Genomic DNA, 22,346 nt, shown 5'->3' with positions numbered 1-22,346 from the left:
AAACAGCAAACTATAGGCCAGTTAGCCTAACATCTGACATTGGAAAGTGCTAGCATCATTATTAAGGAGTTAGTGGCAGGAAATTTAAAAATTCATAATAGAATCAGGCAGAGTCAATATCCTTTTATGAAAGGGAACTCGTGTTTGACAAATTTATTAGAGCTCTTTGAAAATAAACGAGTGGGGTAGATAAAAGTGGATCAATAGATATAGTGTATTTTGATTTCCAAAAGACATTTGATAAGGTGCCCCATAAAAGCTTACTTACACATGACAAGAGTTTATGATGTTGGGGGTGATATATTAGCGTGGACACAGGACTCGCTATCTAACAGGAAACAGAAAGTCAGGATAAGTGGGTCATTTTCAGGATGGCAAATTGTAACTAGTGAAGCGCCACAGGGATCAGTTTTGGGACCTCGACTATTTACCATCTATATTAATGACTTGGATGAAAGGACCAATTGTCTTGTAGCCAAATTTGCTGATGATATGAAGATAGGTAGGAAAGCAAGTTTTGAGGAGCATGCAGAGAGTCTGCAAAGGGATATAGATAGTGGGGAAAAACTGGGCAGATGGATAATAATGTGGAAAGTGTGTCATTGTCCACTTTGGAAAGAAGAATAGAAAAGGAGAATATTATTTAAATGGACAGAAACTACAGAATGCTGTGGTACAGAGGGATCATGAATCACAAAAAATTAGCATTCTGATACAGAAAGTAATTAGGATGGCAAATACAATGTTGGCCTTTATTACAAGGAGGTTGGCGAATATAAGTAGGGAAGTCTTGCTCCTACTGTACAGGGCAATGATGAGAACACACCTGGGCCTGGATTTTCACGCCTGAGGAGGGTAATGTGATCTGAGAAATTTCCCGACTCGCCGCACTCACCTCAGGAGAAATTTCATTGAATGGCAGGATCTTCATTCTGAGGGGGTGGGTAAGGATTGAGCCAGGCCTGCTGTCCCTGGACGCAGATTGAAGGCAGACACAGGGACTACTGAGTGCAAAGATGGGGGAGTTAAAAAACCCACCTTGGTTCACTGGGACTTTTTCCCCAGTATTTTGCTTGTGTTTTACACCTCTAGCCCACATCTTTCATCCACTCTCCATGCCCAATCCATGCAAACACATGCTCCCCCACCCACCCCAATGGTCCCTCCATGCCAACTTAAAGCCAACCCATGCCAACCTATCCGTACCTTTGGCCCTTAAATTCTTCATGCTAACTCACCCAGTATCTGCAATGGGAAGACCTCAGGAGCCATGTTGAGATGAAATGGAATAAATATTTAAATATCTATTACAGCCTTCACTGTATTAAAACAACACTCCCATTCATGAAAACCCATTTAAAGTCTTTAAATCCTCCCAAGTACTTAAACCTCATTGAAACAAACAGACATACTAATAACCTTACATAAAAGGCACTAATCCTTCAATAATCTCTTTGAGCTGTCGGTCAAACTGTGAATTTAAGACCCTCTGCTGGGATGAAAATGAGTTGTGAAAAGCAGCCAAATATTAATAATGACATAATGATAGCCCTTGGGATAATTTCAACAAGCAACTATTGTAACTGTTAGTTCTGATTTTATTTTGCCCTTCACTGACACAGGAAACCTAATTCCTTTAAAAATATTTCTAGAGGGCTAGGGATTTAGATAACTCTCACTGACATAGACAGGCTGCCTTTCTAATTTTTAAAGGGCTGTGGATTTAAATAACTTCACAGCTTGACAGTTCTACGGAACTTCTCCACCCTTCAAGAGCATTTACATCTACTTTAAAAATTCATAACACACACTGTGAGCTAAGGCCCTTGTGACAACAAAAATGGGGTCTGTTTGAACTCAGTGCTAAGTTCAAAATGGTCCTGCTGATGTCAGGTTGCCCTCATGTGTGAGGCATGTCCATCCCCTTTAAGCATTTATTGCCCATCCATAATTGCACTTGAGAAGGTGGTGGTGAGCTGCCTTCTTAAACTGCTGCAGTCCATGTGGTACAGTGCTGTTAGGGAGGGAATTCCAAGATTTTGACCCAGCACCAGTAAAGGAAGTGATATATTTCCAAATCAGGATGGTGAGTGGCTTGGAGGAGAACTTCTGGGTGGTGGTGTTCCCATGTGTCTGCTGCCCTTGTCCTTCTACATGGTAATGGTTATGGGTTTGGTAGGCTTGGTAAGTTGGTGCAGTGCATCTTGTAGATGGTACACATTGTTGCCACTGTGTGTACGTGGTGTATAGGACTGTATGTTTGTGGATGGGGTGCCAATCAAACAGGCTGCTTTGTCCTGGACGATGTCAAGCTTCTTGAGTTGGAACTGCACTCATCCAGGCAAGTGGAGAGTATTTCATCACACTCCTGACTTGTGCCTTTTGATGGTGGGCAGGCTTTGGGGAGTCAGGTGGTGAGTTACTCGCTGCAAGGTCCCTAGCCTCTGACTTAGCCAGAGTGTTAATATGGCAGGTCCAGTTCCGTTTCTGATGAATGGTAAGTCCCAGAATGTTGATAGTGGAAGATTCAGCGACGTTAATGCCAATGAATGTCAAGGGGTGATGGTTGGATTCTCTCTTGTTGGAGATGGTCATTGCTTGGCAGCTGAGTGACGCAAATGTTATTTCCCACTTGTCAGCCCAAACCTGGAGATTGTCCAGATCTTGTTGCATTTGCACATGGACTGCTTCAGTATCTGAGGAGTCATGAATGGTACTGAACGTTGTGCAATCATCAGCGAACATCCCCACTTCTGACCTTATGATGGAAGGAAGGTCATTGATGAAGCAGCTGAAGGTCTTTTGGCCTAGGACATTACCCTGAGGAACTTCTGCAGTGATGTGCTGCAGTTGAGACGACTGACCTCCAACAACAACAAACATAACCATCTTCCTTTGTGCCTGGTATGACTCCAACAAGCGGAGGGTTTCCCCTTGATTCCCATTGACTCCAGCTTTGCTCAGGCTCCTTGATGCCACACTCGGTCAAATGCTGCTTTGATGTCAAGGGCAGTCATTCTCACCCCACCTCTGGAATTCAGCCCATTTGTCCATGCTTGAACCAAGGCTGTACTGAGGTGAGCAGTTGAGTGGCGCTGTTGGAACCCAAACTGAGCATCAGTGAGCAAATTATTGCTATGCAACTGTCGCTTGATAGCACTGTTGATGACCCCATCCATGACTTTACTTATGTTCAAGAATAGACTGATGGGGCGGTAATTGGCCGGGTTGAACTCGTCCTGCTTTTTGTGTACAGGACATACCTGGGCAATTTTCCACATAGCCGGGCAAATCCTAGTGTTGTAGCTGTACTGGAACAGCTTGGCTAGGGGCCGGCGAGTTCTGGAGCACAAACCTTCAGTACTATTGCCAGAATATTGTGAGGGCCCGTAGCCTTTGCAGTATCCAGTGCCTTCAGCCGTTTTTTGATATCACATGGAGTGAATCAAATTAGCTGAAGACTGGCATCTGTGAAGCTGGGGACCTCCGGAGGAGGCCGAGATGGATCATCCACTCGGCACTTCTGGCTGAAGATTGTTGCGAATGCTTTAGCTTTATCTTTTGTACTGATTTTCTGGGGTCCCCCAACATTGAGGATGTGAATGAGGATATTTGTGTGCCTGCACCTCCAGTGGGTTGTTTAATTGTCCACCATCATTCACGACTGGATATGGCAAGACTGCAGAGTTTAGGTCTGATCCATTGGTTGTGGAATCGCTTAGCTTTTTCTGTCGCTGCTTATGCTGTTTGGCATGCAAGTAGTCCTGTGTTGCAGCTTTACCAGGTTGATACCTCAGGTGGAATCATCCCAGATTTGCACCAAGTGCAGTAGCGGGCAGGTAAAACCGCCGCTATGCCAGCTTCTCACGCCATATCGTTGCAAACCCACCACATTAATTATTATTGCAGCAGAGAGATGGTAAATGTCAAGCTACCCAAATCCCAGAGGGAAATCTGAAGCAGCTGCCACAATTATTTGCAATTTGTACTTATTTTGAGATGTGGGCTTTGAATTCAATAAAAAGAAGGCCACCAGTCTAAAAGGTTTCTTACAAAATTAAATTAAACCTATATTAATAGAAGAAATGATTTTAAGCACATACATGGTTTACTACTATGATAAATTACTAAATAAATTGCTACTATGATAGCTTCTAAATCCCCTATTTAATCTAACTCCCAGTTACACTTTCGTTAAGGCAACAATAAGACATACAGATTTTAAAGGACCCAGACAAGTAACACACAATCCCTTGAACAGTTGAATTCAAAGTAAGTTTTGCTCAGCTTCAGTTCCTTGTAGACAGCAGCCTTGAGGCTTAGATGATAGAGGCTTTTCAAACTTGTGTTAGATCTTCGAATTCCTGCCTTTACATACAGCCTTCTCTCCTTTGTACATATGTTCACCTTTGAAAGCAAATTCCTATTATTTCACTATGTCTTTGGACGTTACCTCTCTAATAATAAAATTTATCTTAGTACCAATTTTACCAGTAATCTTTGGGAAAAATAAACACACTGTTTCTTAACTTCTTCTGGCCAGGTGTAACATTTCACTCCTTCTTTTAAATTCAAGCTAGTCTGGTTTATTTAAAAATGCATATGTTTCCTTTACATCTTACATTCTAAAACTTCCCCCATGTTTGCCTACTTCACATTTCAAACCTAGCTTATCTTCTAATAAGTCGAAGCCTTCAGACCAGCTGCTTTTAATTCAATTAAGTCACTCATACACACACACACACACACACACACACACACACACACACACAGAGAGATAGACACAGACCCTAATATTACTCTACAATATATTCCAATAACATTGTGAAAATTATTATATCTTCCTGACATTATGCATTTCTGGAAAACACGCTGTTTCCATGGTAGGTGGGCTCTGATTCGCCCACCACACCATCACCTTGCCACTTCAACATGCTGGGCACCACCTTTAAAGTGAAGCCGTGTGCATACCCCTTAGTGCTTCCAGCCCATCAGTGCAGAAGACATAATCCTGAAAGGCAAAAAGACTGCAGCTCCCATGTTCAATGGCATGTGCCTCGAGTGCCTTTTGGGCACAGTAGAGGCTCGCTGTGATGTCATCTAACCTCGCTTTGGCTGCAGGATGGGCAGCATCATCATTAATCCGGCTTGGGAGGGGTTGGCAGCGCTGGTCAGCCCCGAAGTCCTGCAAAAGAGGAAGGCCACTCAGTGCCACAAGAGGATGAATGATCTCCTCCGTTCTGCCAGGTACATCCTTCTACTCATCACTCTCAACTCACACACTCATAAACCCATCACACATCTACAGGGCCCTCACTCACTGCTGGTTCAAGGGACATCACCATTCACTTTCACACACACCTTCACCAACTACACATGCCAGGCATACTTAGCATCCTGCCTGGCAGGCATCCTTCTTACACTCTTCATCTGTATTCATACAGGACAAGCTGGCACATAACAAGAGGGAGAGGTCACAGTTTGGTAGAGGAATGCCTAAAATCAAGGTCCTCACAGACTTTGAAAACAGAGCCGTCCAGCTGGCTAGCAAGGATCTGGATCATTCCTATGCTGATGGTGAGGTTGGCGATGCCCTACCAAATGAGGGTGCAGCAGTGCTACATCCATCAGACAACCATGCTGTGAGTGATGTGTCCTGTTGCACAGGCCACTGCCAAGCACTAATTAGCTCTCCTTGCTTTCGCAGGCACATTTTGGGAACAGCCAAGTGAGTCCACGACCCAGAGACTCCAATCAAGACCCCGAGGGAAGCTCAGAAGAGGAATCTGCTGAAATCTGCCCTGATGACCCTTCACAGTGCTCACCCACACCTTCCATCAGCGCAGACACACATAGCGTGGTGCAACCTAGCATTAGAGCAGCCTCAGGATTACAATCTGGTGAGCACATAACACTTTCTGATCCACAGCAGGTGGTGGCAGGGACTTCCCAGGTCTCTGGCACTCAGAAGACTGCTGGAGGCCAGAGATGTGTTGAGTCTGAGTCAGATGACGAGTCTCTGGACTCGGTCATACCTCAGATGCTGGAGCTGCAAAGGCAAGCTCGGGAACATCAAGAAGGGATGTCCGCTGCACTCCTCAGATTTCAAGGCACAATGGAGCAGTCCATTCACCTTCAGGCTGAGATGATGGCGCCAGCTTGCCAACACACTGAGGTCAACACTGGTAGAATGGCGGCTGCCATGGAGACTGATGTCACTGCTGCACAGGCTGAACACCATCACCGCCATAGTTGGCCTCCAACAGTGTGTACACAAGAGAAGTGCAGGGCAGCCCAATCTCACTCCAGCAACCCATTGTCCACAAGGAGTCAGTCAGGAGCCCTTGGGCACCCTAGTGAGGAGGATCAGAAGATGCATCGCCCAGCGTCATCCATCCAGGTGACTCCAGGAGTGTCCGGCCCATCCAAATCCCCTGTGACCTCAGCAGCTTCAGCTCCAAAGGCTGTGCAGGGTGCCACCTCTACACAGCAGGAGCTCAAAAGCAGGCTGGGGCCCTCCCCAGGTCTCGGCCCTGCCAAGGTCATCACAGACAGGGCGTTGAAGTCAGCACACTACCTCCACCTCCACTGTGGATGTCCAGGGAGCATCAAGATGTAGTGGCAGGGTCAGGAAAGCTAAGAAGATGTAGTTTCACAGCCTGGGCACGGGTGTTAATTGCTTGTATATAACATTTACTATTGTAAATAAGCTCCCAAGAATGTCTCCCTGCCTTTGGCTCCTTGTTCTGATAGTGTTTTTGTTCCACAGATGTGAAACCTTCCTGCACAAGATAAAGGCAGGTGTCTCAGTTCAGGGCGTCTTCCCTATGCTTTGTGCAGCCTTCAGACCAAAGAGGTGGTCTGCCTTCACACACTCTGGACACATTACTGATGCCTGCACCTCGCCGGTGCTTGTCATTGCTGCCAGAACATTGTGGGCAGGCGGCACAGAGTTCTGTCATTCTCTCTGTGTGCTCTCAGCACCTTTAAGGCGGAGCTGGCCCTCATCTCTTCAGTGTCTGTGACCAGTGACGCCGTGCTCCTGAAGGGCTCAGGTGCTGAAGGTGGACAAAGGTTCAGATGCTTTCACAGTTTCTTGGCTGCGTCTCTATGATATGACCCTGATCACAGAGCGCAAACGAGCTGCCCTCAGCGAGACAGGAATCAGGCAGTCTCAGAAGCTATGTGAAGGTCTATGGAGTGTCCTCACTGCATTATCATCATCCTCCTGCAATTGAGTCACAATTAGGGCCTCCATTCCATCTCCATCACAAGAGCATTATCACAGAGGGTTTGTGTGCTGCCACAAGCTGGACTAGAGACAAACTTTCATAGATGCAATGTGAGGATCTATGAGGTCACCTCACTGCAGGTTGTCACCATCCTCCACAATCTAGTAGCTAAGAAGGCTTCTCAAGCACACCTGCCTCATCTGGCCAGTGCGAGGACCTCATTGTCACCACCATCACCTTCAAGGGTCTCCTCACCTTTATCACTGTCGAAGTCCCCCTCATTGGAGGAGACATCCAGCTGCCCCATTTCCTCCTCAGCCAGCTCCTCCCGCCATTGCAGCACCAGGTTGTAAAGGTTGCAGCCGACAACGACTGTGCGTGACACCCTCTGTGGACTATATTGCAGTGCTCCACCAGATCAGTCCAGGCACCGAGCCTCATTTTCAGCATCCCGATGGTTTGCTCCACCAAGTTGCGAGTTGCAGCATGAGCCTCATTATACCTTCACTCTGCTGCAGATTGAGGCCCCCGCATGGGTGTCATCAGCCACAGCCTCTGTGCGTAGACCTTGTTCCCTAGGAGCCAACCCTGCAGCCTCTGTGGCTGCTGGATGATGTCAGGGACCTGTGACTGACTGAGTGTGGAGGAGACGAGGACAGTCCCTGGAAACTGTGCGCAGACCTGCAGGATGCATTTGTGGCGGTTGCACACCAACAGCACATTCACCGAACCCTTGCGGTTCACATAGTTAACCCCTTATTACAAAGGATGTCTGAGCGCCACCTGAGTGCAGTTGATTGCATCCTGCACCTGTGGGAAACCTGAGACCTGGGCAAATCCAATCGCTCTTGTATTCAGGCTCCCTTGGTCTTGGGTGAAATGCACAAAGTTGTGTGACCTCGCAAAGATGGCATCTGTGACCGCATGGATGCATTTGTGAGTGGAGGCTTGTGAGATCCCACAGAGATCACCTGTGGAATCCTGAAAGGAGCCACTAGAATGAAAATTGAGCGCCATGGTCATTTTCACGGCCACTGGCAGTGAAAGCCCTCCATGTCCCCGGGTGCCAAACCCTGCTGTAGTTAGCCGATGTGACCGACCAGGTCCCTAGACTTGTGCAGACTTCGGTGACACTGGTTCTCGTCATCTGCAGGAATGAAAGGCAGTGTCTACAGACCCTAAGTCTAGCTAGGCACTGGCCAATGACAGCTCGCTCTGTGGCTCTTTGGCAGTGTGTGCGGGAGCCCCAGCTGCCCCTTCTTCCTGAGGGTGCTGCTTTTCCCTGTGCGCAGCCAGGCACCTCAGTCACTCTCTTCTGCATCATTTCCGCTCGAGTCATACAGCTGTTTCACCACGTTCCATACTGCTGATGTACTCCTCCTGAAGGATAAAGAGAGAGATGGGTGGGTTTACTTGGGTATACTAAGAACCTCTCTTGGTTAAGTCTGAAGGCCGCTTAGTGCAACCCAGGGATTGCTGGCCAGGACTTGTATTGCCAGAGGTTAGTACATTGCATGGCTGCCCGAAACTGCACCCACCTCTGCCCTCCTCCACCTGACCGATTGGTGGCAGCCTTGCCCATTAGACTGCATGCTGTGCTCTCAGCTCAGGCGCAGACATTCTCTTAACCCGCACTACATGGCTGCACTGGTAGTTTGAACCCCCCTTGGAGACTGGTCCAAACATGAATGATGACATTGCAAGGGGCTGTGAGCACCTCCACCAGTAACTGCTCCATGGCCAGCTTTAGCAGGGAGATTGTACAATGTGTCCAGTCATCCAACTGTTCTTCAGCCCACGAAAACACTCATTAGCTTGCCATCTATCCCAGAGTGGTGAAAAGCTCTGGAGTGTTGCTTGAGTGGGCAGGTAAGCTAGAGGCTTATGCATTTCAATGTGACTGCATCCGAACTGTCTTAGCTGCAGAGGAATGGTCAGATATACAAGGTTTCCCTAATGCGTGGTTGCTTCCCTCCCCCCAGCCCCCACCACTGTGCTTGTGCATTACCTTCAACCACAGGGTAGCCCTTGCCCCCCCACCCCCAAGTTGCCTCAACTGCAGGGTAGCCCTTGCTCCCACGCCTCCAACGCGCCTCAAATTTGAAGTCTAACAGGCAACCTGGGTGAGTGCTGCGTAACATTACTGTGTCCTCAGCTTGGAGTTCCCCTCAAAGTGCAGCCCGCCAAGTACTCACCTTTTATATGCTGTTGTGAAACATGTCGGTGTGCAATGGCGCATGATCTAGCGGGGGATGATTTCAGTGGGCTCGCCTTATAAAGATATGCAGATGTGTTACAATGAGGCTCCCAACGTCCAATGGCAGGAAATGTGGCCCGCCATTAATGGGCTGAGTTGATGATCGCAAACTGCTTTCACAACATCTTGAAACCGACTTTTGACCTTCTTGCCATATTGTCCACTTAAGCTACTGAGCACGCCCAATGCCAGCAGGCAGGGATGATTCCACCCCTCATTTTTAGGTATGCTTGGTGCTGCTCCTGGCATGTCCTCTGATACTCTTCATTGAACCAGGGTTGATTCCCTTGCTTGGTGGTAATGGTAGAATGGGGGATATGCAAAACCTTCTTTAAAGCTTCTTTAAATATATAAAAAATAAGAGAGAGGCCAAAGCCAATAGTAAAAGTCAAAGGCCCTTTAGAGAATGAGGCTGGGGAAATAATAATGGGGAACCAGGAAATGGCAGAGAAGTTGAATAAATACTTTGCTTCAGCCTTCATGGTAAAAGATAATAGTAGCAAGCCAAAAATACTAAATAGTAGCAAGCCAAAAATACTAAATAATCAAGGGGGGTGGGGGAGGTGGAAATAAATACAATAACTATTACTAGAGATAAAGTACAAGGGAAACTAATGGAGCTAATGGTTGATAAGTCACCTGGACCTGATGGATTGCATCCGAGGATATAAAAGGAAATAGCTACAGAGATAGTGGATGAACTGGTAGTAATCTTCCAAGGAACCTTAGATTCTAGAAAAGCCCAAGAGGATTAGAAAACTGGCAATGTATCACCCTTATTCTAACAGGGAGGGAGACAAAAAACAGGTAACTATAGGCCAGTTACTTAACATCTGTCATTGGGAAAATGTTAGAGCCCATTATAAAGGATGTAATAGCAGAGCATTTAGAAATGCATAACATAAGCAAGCAAAGTCAGCATGGCTTCATGAAGGGGAAATCATGTCTGACAAATTTATTAGAATTCTTTGAGGAGGTAACATGCAGGATAGATAAAGGGGAGCCAGTAGATGTAATATATTTGGATTTCCAAAAGGCATTTGATAAGGTACCGCACACAAGGCTACTTAATTAGAAAAGAGCCCATGGTGTTAGGGGTAGTATTTCAGCATGGATAGCAGATAGGCTAACAAATAGAAGATAGAGAGTTGAGATAAGGGGCGCATTTTCAGGATGGCAACCTGTAACTAATGGAGTGCCACAGGGATCAGTGCTAGGGCCACAATTATTTACAATACATATTAATGACTTGGATGAGGGAAGTGAATGTACTATCGCTAAGTTTGTGGATGACACAAAATTAGGTGGGAAGGCAAGTGGTGAGGATGATACAGAGTCTACAGAGGGATATAGTCAGGTTAAGTGATTGGGCAAAAACTTGGCAGATGGAATATAATGTGGGAAAATGTGAGGTTATGCACTTTGGCAGGAAGAATAGAGGAGCTGAATATTATTTAAATGGAGAAAAACTGAAGAAAACTGCAGCACAGAGGGATTTGGGGGTCCTCGTGCATGAATCCCAAAAAACTAGCATACAAATTCAGCAGGTAATAGGAAAGGCAAATGGAATGTTGGCCTTTATTTCAAAAGGAATGGAGATTAAAAATAGGGAAGCCTTGCTAAAACTATACAAGGCACTAGTTAGACCACACCTAGAATACTGCGATTTTGGTCCCCTTACCTAAGGAAAGATATGCTGGCATTAGAGGCAGCCCAGAGAAGGATCACTAGGTTGATCCTGGGAATGGAAGGATTTTCTTATGAGGAGAGGTTGAGTAGGTTGGGCCTGTACTCATTAGAGTTTAGGAGAATGAGACGTGACCTTATTGAAACATATAAGAGTCTTAGGGGACTTGACAGGGTAGATGCTGAGAGGTGGTTTCCCTTTGTGGGAGAAACATAGAAACATAGAAAATAGGCGCAGGAGTAGGCCATTTGGCCCTTCAAGCCTGCTTCGCCATTCATGGCTGATCATCCAACTCAATAGCCTGTTCCCGCTTTCTCCCCATATCCTTTGAGAGTTTAGGACCAAAGGGCATAATCTGAGAGTAAGGGGTCACCCATTTAAGACAGAAATGAGGAGGAATTTCATATCTCAGAGGGTAGTTAATCTGTGGAATTCTTTCCCACAGAAGGCTGTAGAGGCTGGGTTGTTAAGTATATTCAAGGCTGAGATGAACAGATTTTTAATCAGCAGTGGAATCGAGGGCTATGGGGAAAAGGCAGGAAAGTGGAGTTGAGGATTATCAGATCAGCCATGATTTCATTGAATGGTGGAGCAGACTCAATGGGCTGAACAGCCTCCTTCTGCTCCTACGTCTTATGGTCTTATGGTCTTAACCACAAGGTTACAGATTATGGTTGAGTACAATTCTGCTGCTACTGATGGCGCACAGTACCTCATGGTTGCCCAGCCTTATGTTACTAGATCTGTTTGAAACCTATCTCATTTAACACAGTGGTAGTGCCACAGACACGGTGGGGAGTATTCTCAATGTAAAGACAAACGGGACTTCGTCTTCACAAGGACTGTGCAGTGGTCACTCTTACTGATATTGTCATGGACAACTGCATCTGTGGCAGGCAGGTTGGTGAGGATGAGGTCAAATATGTTTGTCCCCCTTGTTGGTTCCCTCACCACCTGTACCTGCTGCAGACCCAGTTTCACAGCTTTTTTCTCTAGGACTCTGCCAGCTCGGTCTGTAGTGGTGCTACCTGGCCTTTCTTGGTGATGGACATTGAAGTCCCCCACCCACAGTACACACCCTCAGTGCTTCCTCCAAGTTGTGTTCAACATGGAGGAGCACAGATTCATCAGCTGAGGAGGGTGTGGTACATGGTAATCAGCAGGAGGTTTCCTTGCCCATATTTGACCTGATGCCATGAGACTTCATGAGGTCATGAGGACTCCCAGGACAACTCCCTCTCAACTGTATTCCGTCGTTCCTTCACCTCTGCTGGGTCTGTCCTGCCTGTGAAACAGAACATACCCAGGGATGGTAATGGTGATGTCAGGGATATTATCTGTAAGGTTTGATTCAGTTGAGTAAGACTACGTCAGGCTGATGCAAGTCTAGTCTGTGAGACAGCTGTCCCAATTTTGGCTCTAGCCCCCAGATGTTAGTAAGGAGGACTTTGCAGGGTCGACAGGGCTGAGTTTGCCATTGTCATTTCCGTGCCTAGGTCGGTGTCAGGTGGTCCGTCGTTTTCATTTCTTTGAGACTTTTTAGCAGTTTGAAACCACTGAGAGGCTTGCTACGCCACTTTGGAGGGCAGTTAAGAGTCAACCACATTACTGTGGGTCTGGAGTCACATGTAGGTTAAACCAGGTAAGGACAGCAGATTCCCTAAAGGACATTGGTGAATCAGATGTGTTTTTATGACAATCGACAATGGTTTCATGTTCATCATTAGACTTTTAATTCCAGATTTTTATTGAATTCAAATTTCACCATCTGCCATGCTGGGATTCAGACGTTGGTCCCCAAAGCATTACCTTGGGTCTCTGGATTACTAGTCCAGTGACAATGCTACGACAGCATCGCCTCCCTTCGAATTTGCCCACATGATACCCATGATTTTTCAGTTTAATTTTCTGTTAATTTTTTTATTGTTTTGTAATACCTCTCGACGTAATCCTTTTTATAAAATGCTTTTGCAAGGCAGAGATGCAAAGGAGTTCTTTGTACCTTGGCAAACAATTTAGAAAATTATGAATGACCTCTTAGTTGATCTTTTTGAAGAGCAATCTTGTTTCAACTCAGTTGTTCAGAAAATATAGTGATATGAGCAGTAACAGGATTAAAAAATAGCATAGTTATCGGGGTAATAACACAACAATAGCCACTGCGGCATGGTAAAGTAACAGCTGGCAGTATAAAGCAGCTACTTTGTTTTGGTGTGGAAAAGTATCTTTGGCAATGAAATGAAAATTATGCAGAGTAATAATTTTGAGGGGAAACTCGTAGCAGCACTGCAGAAAAAGTGGGTGAAATCTTATGGACTTCGTTTTTGATAGTGCATTGGGACCATACTTGGTTTGGTGAATATGACCCTGTGAGTCGTGTGTCTTCCAGGTGAATTTTGAGAGGGTCAACCAATTAAGAGGGCGGCTCTGGAATTGGCATCCAATTAAGTGCAGCAGGCAGGAAAAGCAATCAGAAAATCAAATTATGCTGAGTATTTAAAGGACACTGCCAGCATGCGCAATGGCAGAATTGTACATTGTCGGTAGCAAATTTGCAGAAAGAGAAAGAAGGAAGATGGATGCCTGAAGGGGAAGGGCAGCCCCCCGATTCACGAATGTGACAGTTGAGGCCATGATGGAAGCTGTGAGGGTGCCGAGGTCAGTGCATTTTCCAGAGGATGGCAGAAAGAGGCCAGACACCCTTACGAAACACGCATGGCTAGTGGTTGCAGAGGAGCTGAGCAGCCAGGCTGCATTTTGAGGGAAATGGACCCATGTTCAGGAAATGCTTCAATAACCTGAGATCTGGCAAGGTGAGAACAATGTGACCTTCGGCTGGCAGCTATCACTCTCCCTTCCATAACCTCATGCAGCACACATATCCTTTGATGCACTCCCATTAGCATCCATCCATGAGAATGTCTGCCTAGGCTCCAGCTTAACTCTACATCGCCATAGACAGCAATGCCACTCTCCCTCAGTTTGCTGACCTAGTTCTTCCCATCCCACAGTGAGCCTTCTCAAATGTTGTGCCTACATTCTAAGAAAATACTGAATTCAACTGTCCTCATTCTCTAAATTTTCTGATTGCTGGCGAAGAGAGCATTCAACTCCTGCCACAAATGGAGGAGAATACCCTGCAAATCGGAAGGAATTAATGCAAGCTGTCGCCAATGGAGAGATTGGTGTGTCACAGCAACTGGATGAAAACACTGCAACTGCTGAAATGTGAATTATGTGGAGCCCTGTTCATTAATATAAGAAATATTATGTTCAACAAAGTGCAAGGGCTTGATCTCTCTGTTGCCTACATGTAGCAATGATGATTGTCTTTTATGAACCAGAGTGGCATTCTGGAAGCACAGTAAGAGAAGAGGAAGAAACTATTTCAGTCCTCAGAGGAGGAACAGCATCTTGAGGAAGCACTGTCACCCTCCACCAGCAACAATCAATTTGTTGCGTCCGACGTCTCAGATGAAAACGGTGGCACAGGGTGAGGAGCACTTCATGTGTGAGCAGGAGCAGATGCTGGGCACAGAGACTTCCACGGAGCATCCCATTGGAGTCCTGAGGAAATATATAGCTATATTCAGCTAGTCACAGATGCTGATCTTCGGGTGGTCATACACTAAGCAGTTATCTGCCAAGCAGCAAAAGGAAATGTGTGGTCATATGTCAGAATTCCCAGGAGCAGTTCGGTGCCTAACATTTAAGATGGAGGAATCCATTGCAGTCATGAGTGCCTTTATTATGTCTCTGGCAGATGAGCTCCATTGAAAATGTGGCTAATCCGATGGAGAGTCAGATGCAGCAGACCAGTGAGTGGATGGAGGCATTGAACAATGGCCTCCAAATAATGGCAGCTACCTTAAAAAGCAGTGAGCAAACAGTCGCCTTATTTGCCGAACACGACAACCAAATGCATCCCAGTACTCCCCCATATTTGGTTAGAAGGGCAGTGCAGGTCAGCCTGGTGGTGTCTCAAATGCAGCAACAACTATAAAAAGTGGAACTTACAAGTTATATACAAACCCCTTCAGACTGAAGGATCTCAGAGAGGGCTGGCACCTTCTCCTAACTCAAGAAGGGCATATTTTTCTTCCATGTACAGCAATGAGAATCTTTGTGATTTGAGGCCATCTGGTTGCTGTTTGTGGATAGTAGCCAGGACACCACAAAACTATTGGCTTTGGTCACTGTTTCAATGGATGCTCCTGTGCCAGCAGAACATGGGATCCTGATAATGACTTGAATCCGCTAATGTGAGCAGGTTGAGGGCACTTCAACTTGGGCTCAGGCAGAAAGTAGGGAGGAAGATCAACTCCCAATATGTCTTTGGATTGACAACCAATTAGATTAACGCAAATAAAAATCGTTACAATAATTTAATAATTCTGCTGCAGGGAAGAATTCAAGTTCAACAAACTTTGACAATCTCAATGTTTCTTCGGCCATTTTTTTCAGGTCAGGTTTATTGAAATAATTTGGCATGTTTCTTGTTCCTGTCGGATTAAGGTGCTGGAAAATGGCTGTGCCAGGCCTCAGCAGCTTGCTGTGTGTGGTGTAAAGTAGCCAGTGACCTCTGGATCTGACTATAAAACATCCTTGGCCACTGTAATTGATCTTCCTGTGATCATTTGCAAAGGCTGTTGTGGCCCACTAAAATCTAAATTTCTGCCTTGTCATCCTGGAATTTACAGGTATTTCCATCACAGCAACACTGGGGCACAAATGGTTGAATTAAATTTTTTAAAATTCTTTCATGGGATGTGGAGGATGCTGGCAAGGGCAGCATTTGTTGTCAATCCCAAATTGCCCTCGTATTGAGTGGCTTGCTAGGCCATTTCCTAGGTGGGCACTTAAGGGTCAACCACATTGTTGTGGGTCTGGAGTCACATGTACGCAGACCAGGTAAAGATGGCAGATTTCCATTTTGAAACAACACTAGTGAACAACGATAGTTGTCACTATCACCATTTAATGAGCCTAGTTTTATATTCTAGGTTTATTAGTTGAGTTTAAATTGCACCACCTGCAATGGTGGAATTTAAATCCATGACCCCAGAGGATTGAACCTGGGCCTCTGGATTACTAGGCCTATGACATTACCACTATGCCAGCATCTCCCCTAAATTGAATTATGTCTTCCTCTAATTTCCAAAGCCTTTGAATACACCTGGTCATATTTGGCAAATTAAATGTACAGCCTTCATCTCCTTAAGCGGAGAAGAGCAAGAATGCCTTCGGGAACACTATCACCTACATGTCATCTTACAATCCTGACTTGGAGATATACGGGCATTTCTTCATCATTGATAGGTCAGAATCTTGGAATTCCCCACCTAACCCCATATTGGATACATTAACAACACCACCACAACAACCCTGCTTTTATATGATACTTTTAAAATAGAGAAACGTGAAGATGCTTTACAGAGATGTCATTAAAACAAAATGGATATCAAAACAAATGTTGCTGTATTTATGGGGGTAGGCTGCCTACCTATCCTCCTGAATTATCATTGATGTATTGCGCAAGCAACCCAATACGGAAGCGATAAACATTATCTTAAAAAGGAGAGATTATTATCTTCTCAAAAAAAACCTAAACACAGTATTGCTGGGATCCCAGCAGTAGCTTCTAGCTACTGTTAAAACATGCTTTAACCCGATCCACCTGGTGCTAAACAAGGTGAGATCACGCAATGAAAACTGCCTGTTGGGCTCATTTGCCGAAGTTGTTGGGCCTCACACTGCCAAACTCAGGATGGTTTTCCACTTGTCTCTGCTGTTGGCCTGAATTAAAATTGGGGCCACCAGTAGAGTAAGGAGAATATAGCGACTTGCATTTACTTGTTTTTTTTCTTTGTTTTTTGCAGATAATCCTATCATGTACAAAGTAGAAGGGAATCGACAAGCCTTAAAAGTGTTCTTCTACCTTGACAGCTACAACTTTGAGCAACTTCCTCAGCGGTTAAAGAATGGAGGAGGTATTAAAGTTCACCCAGTGCTCTTTACACAAGGTAGGAAATACTTCCCATATTTCATAGCTTTACAGTTGCTGCATTTTGTCAGATCCTACTTAATGCTTAGAATTCATAAATCTGAAATATGAAATGTCTCTCCCATACAGCAATGGAAAGTATGGAGGGCTATTACTACACGGACAATGTGTCTGTGGAAGAATTCCAAGCACAAATCAATGCAGCTTCTCTGGAGAGTATAAAACGATACCGTCAAAAGCTCAGGTAAGGGCAAGATTGTTCAAAATTTTGTGATAAATGTTTGTAGTTGAGTCAAAAGAGACATTCTCTTCTTGTAAATTATCTTGTAATACCATTCAGCATTAGTAAATAGGAAAAAGCACAGTAACTGTAATTAGTAACATGTTTACATCATGACAATCCTGTGTGGTTGGATTACTGTAAAACAAAATCAGTTTACACTATAGCAATGCTGCGGCTAATTTGTTTTTTCTAGAAATCCGCCATAATAGGCAATTAGCCAACCAAACTCTAAACCTGGACTTTCTGACACCTGCTGCTTATTATTTGATGGAACATAACAATAGGAATAGGAGCAGGAGAAGATCATCAGGCCCCTCAAACCTAATTCACCATGCAATACAATAATGGCTGATCTGAAGCAACTCCACTTTCCTGCCCACTCCCCATACTCCTTGATACCCTGAAAGACCAAAAATCTGTATATCGGCCTTAAATATATTCAATAATGGGGTATCCATTCTCTGAGGTTGAGTATTCCGAAGACTCTCAATCCTGCAAGCGAAGTAATTTGTCACCTTCTCAGTCCTAAATGATCGACCCCTTATCCTGTACCCCTGTGTTCTAGATTCCCCAGCCAAGGGAATCAACACCTCAGTGTTTTACCTGTCAAACCCCTTCAGAATCTTGTATGTTTCAATGAGGTAACTTCTCATTCATCTAAACTCCAGAGAATATAGGCCCAATTTACTCAGACTATCCTCATAGGACAACCCTGTCATCCCAGGAACCAATCTAGTGAACCTTTGCCCTACTGTATTCAAGGCAAGTATATCGTTCCTTAAATACAGAGACCAAAACTGTGCACAGTATTCCAGGTGTGCTATACAGCAAAATAGGACATTGGAGCAGGAGTAGGTCATTCAGCCCTTCGAGTCTGCTCCACCAATCTCTCACCAAAGTCCTTCTGAACATCAACATTTACATGTTTCACACCTTTTAAAAATATTCTACTTTTGTATTCATACTACTAATTTGAATTAGTTCACAGTTCTCCACGGTATACTCCATCTGCCATTTTGCTGCCCACTCACTTAACCTATCTATATCCCTTTGCAGCCTTATTGTGTCCTCCAAACAGACTACACTCCCATCTAGCTTTGTACCATCAACAAACTTAGATATGTTACTCTCTTTCTTCTCCAAGTTGTTAGTATAGATTGTAAATAGCTGAGGCCCCAGCACAGACCCTTGTGGCACTATTCCAGTCATAGCCTACCAACTTGAAAATGCCCATTTAACTCTTTTCCTTCCTCTCCACTAACCAGTTCTCTATTCATGTTAATATATTACTCCCAACTCAACAAGCCCTTGAGTGGAATTTTCTGTGCCCGCTGGCATCGGGCGTGTTCAGCAGCATGAGTGGACGATATGGCGAGAAGGCCAAAAATTGTTTTTCCACCATCGGACGCCGTGAACCTCATTGTAATACATCATTATTAGGCCAGCCCGCCGGAATCGTCCCCCCATGCTGGATCGTCTGCCTACTCATGCTGAAGTGTTGCACAACAACGTATATAAGGTGTGCACATGGTGGGCTGCACTTTGAGGGGAACTCGGAGTGAATGCACAGTAACGTTGCACAGCGCTCATGATGGTCACCTATTGGACATCAGGGTTGAGGCGACTTGTGGGGGTGGGAGGGGGAACAAAGGCTGCCCTGCAGTTGAAGTGACTTGAGCGGTTGTGGGGGAGGGTGCACAAGGGCTGCCCTACTGTTGAAGGTAGTGCACAAGCACGTGCGGGGGTTGTGGTGTTGGGGGGGTGGGGGGGTGGTGGGGGGGAGCGGCCACGCATTAGGGAAACCTTTTTTAAAGTGACCATTCCTCTGCAGCTGAGGCAGTTCAGACACAGCCACATTGATATACATGCAGTTGGGCCTGTAGCTGATCTGCCCACTCAAGCAACGCAGAGACATGAAAGTGGCACTAAGTCACCTTTCATTCCTACATATGACAGAGAACAACTGTCACCGAAGACTGCGCAGGTCAAGGGAACTGGTCGGTCACAGGCACCAACTGCTGCAGGATTTGGTGCCCCAGGGACATGGAGGGTATCCACTGCCAGTGGCCGTGAAAGTGACTGTGGCACTCCATTTCTATGCCAATGGCTCCTTTCAGGGCTCCACAGGTGATCTCCGTAGGATCTCGTAAACCTCCACCCGCAAAAGCATCCATGAGGTCACAGATGCCATCTTCGCAAAGGCACACAATTGTGTACATTTCACCCAGGGCCAATGGAACCAGGATGCAAGAGCGATTGGGTTTGCTCAGATCTTAGGTTTCCCACAGGTGCAGGGTGCGAAAGACTGCACTCAGGTGGCGCTCAGATGTCTGTTGCAACACGCGGTCAACTATATCAACGCAAGGGCTTCCATTCGCTGAACGTGCAGCTGGTGTGCGACCACCACAAATGCATCCTGCAGGTCTCCTCACTGTTTCCAGGGAGTGTCCATGACTCCTACATTCACAGTCAGTAACAGATCCCTAAAGTCTTCCAAGTTCCACAAAGGCTGTAGGGATGGCTCCTTGGGACAAGGACTACCAGCAGATGACACCCGTGCGGTGGCCTCAGACTGCAGCAGATATGCAAAGGTATGACAAGGCTTATACTGTAACTCGCAACTTGGTGGAGCAGACCATCAGGATACTAAAAATGAGGGTCTGGTGCCTTGATTGGTCTAGTGGAGCCCTGCAATATAGTCCACAGAGGGTGTCGCGCATCATCGTCGCCTGCTGCGCTCTTTACAATCAGGCGCTGCAACAGGAAGAGGAGCTGGCTGAGGAGGAGCTGCATGTCTCCTTTAATGATGGGAAGTCAACGGGGATGAGGGTGAGGAGGTTCTCGAAGGAGATGATGATGGCAATGATGCCCTCCCGTTGGCCGGATGAGGCAGGCGCGCTCAGGAGGCCCTCATAGCTGCTAGATTTGTGGAGGATGATGATGACATGCAATGAGGAAACACCACAGATCTCACATTGCATCTGTGAATGTTTGACTCCAGTCTTGCTTACGGCAATGCACATACCCTCTGTGATAATCATGGCTCCTATCATGGAAATGCAGTGGAGGCCCTAATATTCGTTCAGCTGGGGGAGGATGATGACGACCTGCAGTAAGGACACTCCATGGATTTTCAAACAGCCTCTGAGAATATCTGACTCCTGTCTGGCCAAGGGCAGCTTACTTTCGCTCTGTGGTCAGACTCATATCATGGAGGTGCAGCCATGAAACTCTAAAAGCACCTGATCCTTTGTGCACCTTCAGCAATTGAGCCCTTCAGGAGCACAGAGTCACTGGTCACAGATGCTGATGAGATGGGGGCCAGGACCAGCTTAAAAGTGCTGAGAGCACAAAGAGAGAATGAGAGAACTCTGTGACACCTGCCCACGACATTCTGACACCAATGACAAGCACCATCGAGCCGCAGGCATCAGCAGTGTGCCCAGGGACTGTGAAGCCGGACCATCACTTTGGTCTGAAGGCTGCACAGAGCACAGGGAAGAGGCCCTGGACTGAGACACCTGACCTGATCTTGTGCCAAAACGTTTCACATTTGAGTAACACGAACACTGCTCATCAGAACAAGGAGCCATAGGCAGGGAGACATTGTCGAGAGTTTACTTACAATATTGAACGTTATGTACAAGTGATTAACACCCTTGCCCAGGCTGTGAAACTACATCTTCTTAGCGCTTGGCCTAAATAGCCAAGTGGTCATGGTACTGGGTTTGTAACCCCAAGATCAAGAGTTCAAATCTCACAATGGCAAACTATGAAACAATGTAACTTCATCTGAAACAGATGGAAATGGGTTTGTACTCGAAAGAGTTACATCTTCTTAGCGCTTGGCCTAAATAGCCAAGTGGTTATGGTACTGGGTTTGTAACCCCAAGATCAAGAGTTCAAATCTCACAATGGCAAACTATGAAACAATGTAACTTCATCTGAAACAGATGGAAACGTGTTTGTACTCAAAAGAGTTACATCTTATTAACCTTCCTAACCCTGCACTACATTTTGGTGCTCCCCGGACAGACACAGCCAAGGTGGAGGCAGTTTGCTGACTACTACGCCCTGACTGTGATGAACTTGACAGACGTCCTCTCAAGGGCTGAGACCTGGAGGGCCCTGGTCTGCTGCTGGGGTCCTGCTGTGTGCAGCCTACTTGACCTGTGAAGCTGGAGCTACCAGGGTCACAGGAAGAGGGGATTCAAAATGGGCTGGACATTGCGGGAGTGGATGGTCCTGGGGTGTGCACCTGCTGATCCTCCTCCCTATGCGTCCCAAGGGCACCTGGCTGACTCCTTGAGGAGAAGGGGTAGCTGGAGTGAGATCAAGCTGCCCTATACCATTCTGTTGGAATACACACTGTTGGAGGCCATTTATGGCATCAGCAATGGATTTTAGCCTGCACAGCAGTGCGGGAGCGACATCCTTGTTCAAGGTCTGCATGGCAGCCGCCATCCTACCAGTGTTGACCTCAGTGCGTTGGTATGCTATCACCTCAGCTTGAAGGTGGAAGGACTCCTCCATCGTGCCTTGCAATCTAAGGAGTGCAGCAGACATCCTTTCTGATGTTCCTGAGCTTGCCTTTGCAGCTCCAGCAACAGAGATGTGACCGAGTCTGGAGGCTTGTCACCTGACTTGGACTTAGCAAACTTCTGGCATCCAGCAGTCCTCCGAGTGCCGGAAACCTGGGAAGTCCCTGCCGCTGCCTGCTGTGGATCAGAAAGTGCAATGTGCTCACCAGATTGTGATCCTGAGGCTATTCAAAAGCTAGGTCCCACTGAGCTGTGTGTCACTGCTCTGTGGGTGAGCGCTGTGACGGGTCTTCAAGTTGAGTGTCCTGCATGAATAGAGATGGAGAGAGTGTAAGCAGGACG

At 46.1% G+C, this 22,346-nt stretch overlaps 1 protein-coding gene across 3 annotated transcripts in view; it reads left to right on the top strand.

Moving 5' to 3' along the window:
* Positions 1-22,346, top strand: part of prex2 (phosphatidylinositol-3,4,5-trisphosphate-dependent Rac exchange factor 2) — a 775,268-nt gene that overhangs the window by 633,044 nt on the left and 119,878 nt on the right. For all 3 annotated transcript variants that reach the window (XM_041190559.1, XM_041190558.1, XM_041190560.1), the window contains exons 34-35: positions 17,056-17,199; positions 17,310-17,424. In XM_041190559.1, the coding sequence (XP_041046493.1) occupies positions 17,056-17,199; positions 17,310-17,424 (259 nt within the window). The remainder of the gene's footprint in view (positions 1-17,055; positions 17,200-17,309; positions 17,425-22,346) is intronic.

Source organism: Carcharodon carcharias, chromosome 6, assembly GCF_017639515.1.
Source record: "Carcharodon carcharias isolate sCarCar2 chromosome 6, sCarCar2.pri, whole genome shotgun sequence".
NCBI classification, from domain to species: Eukaryota; Metazoa; Chordata; class Chondrichthyes; order Lamniformes; family Lamnidae; genus Carcharodon; species Carcharodon carcharias.
Note: the sequence above shows the minus strand (reverse complement) of the source record. Positions and strands in the feature narration are given on the sequence as shown.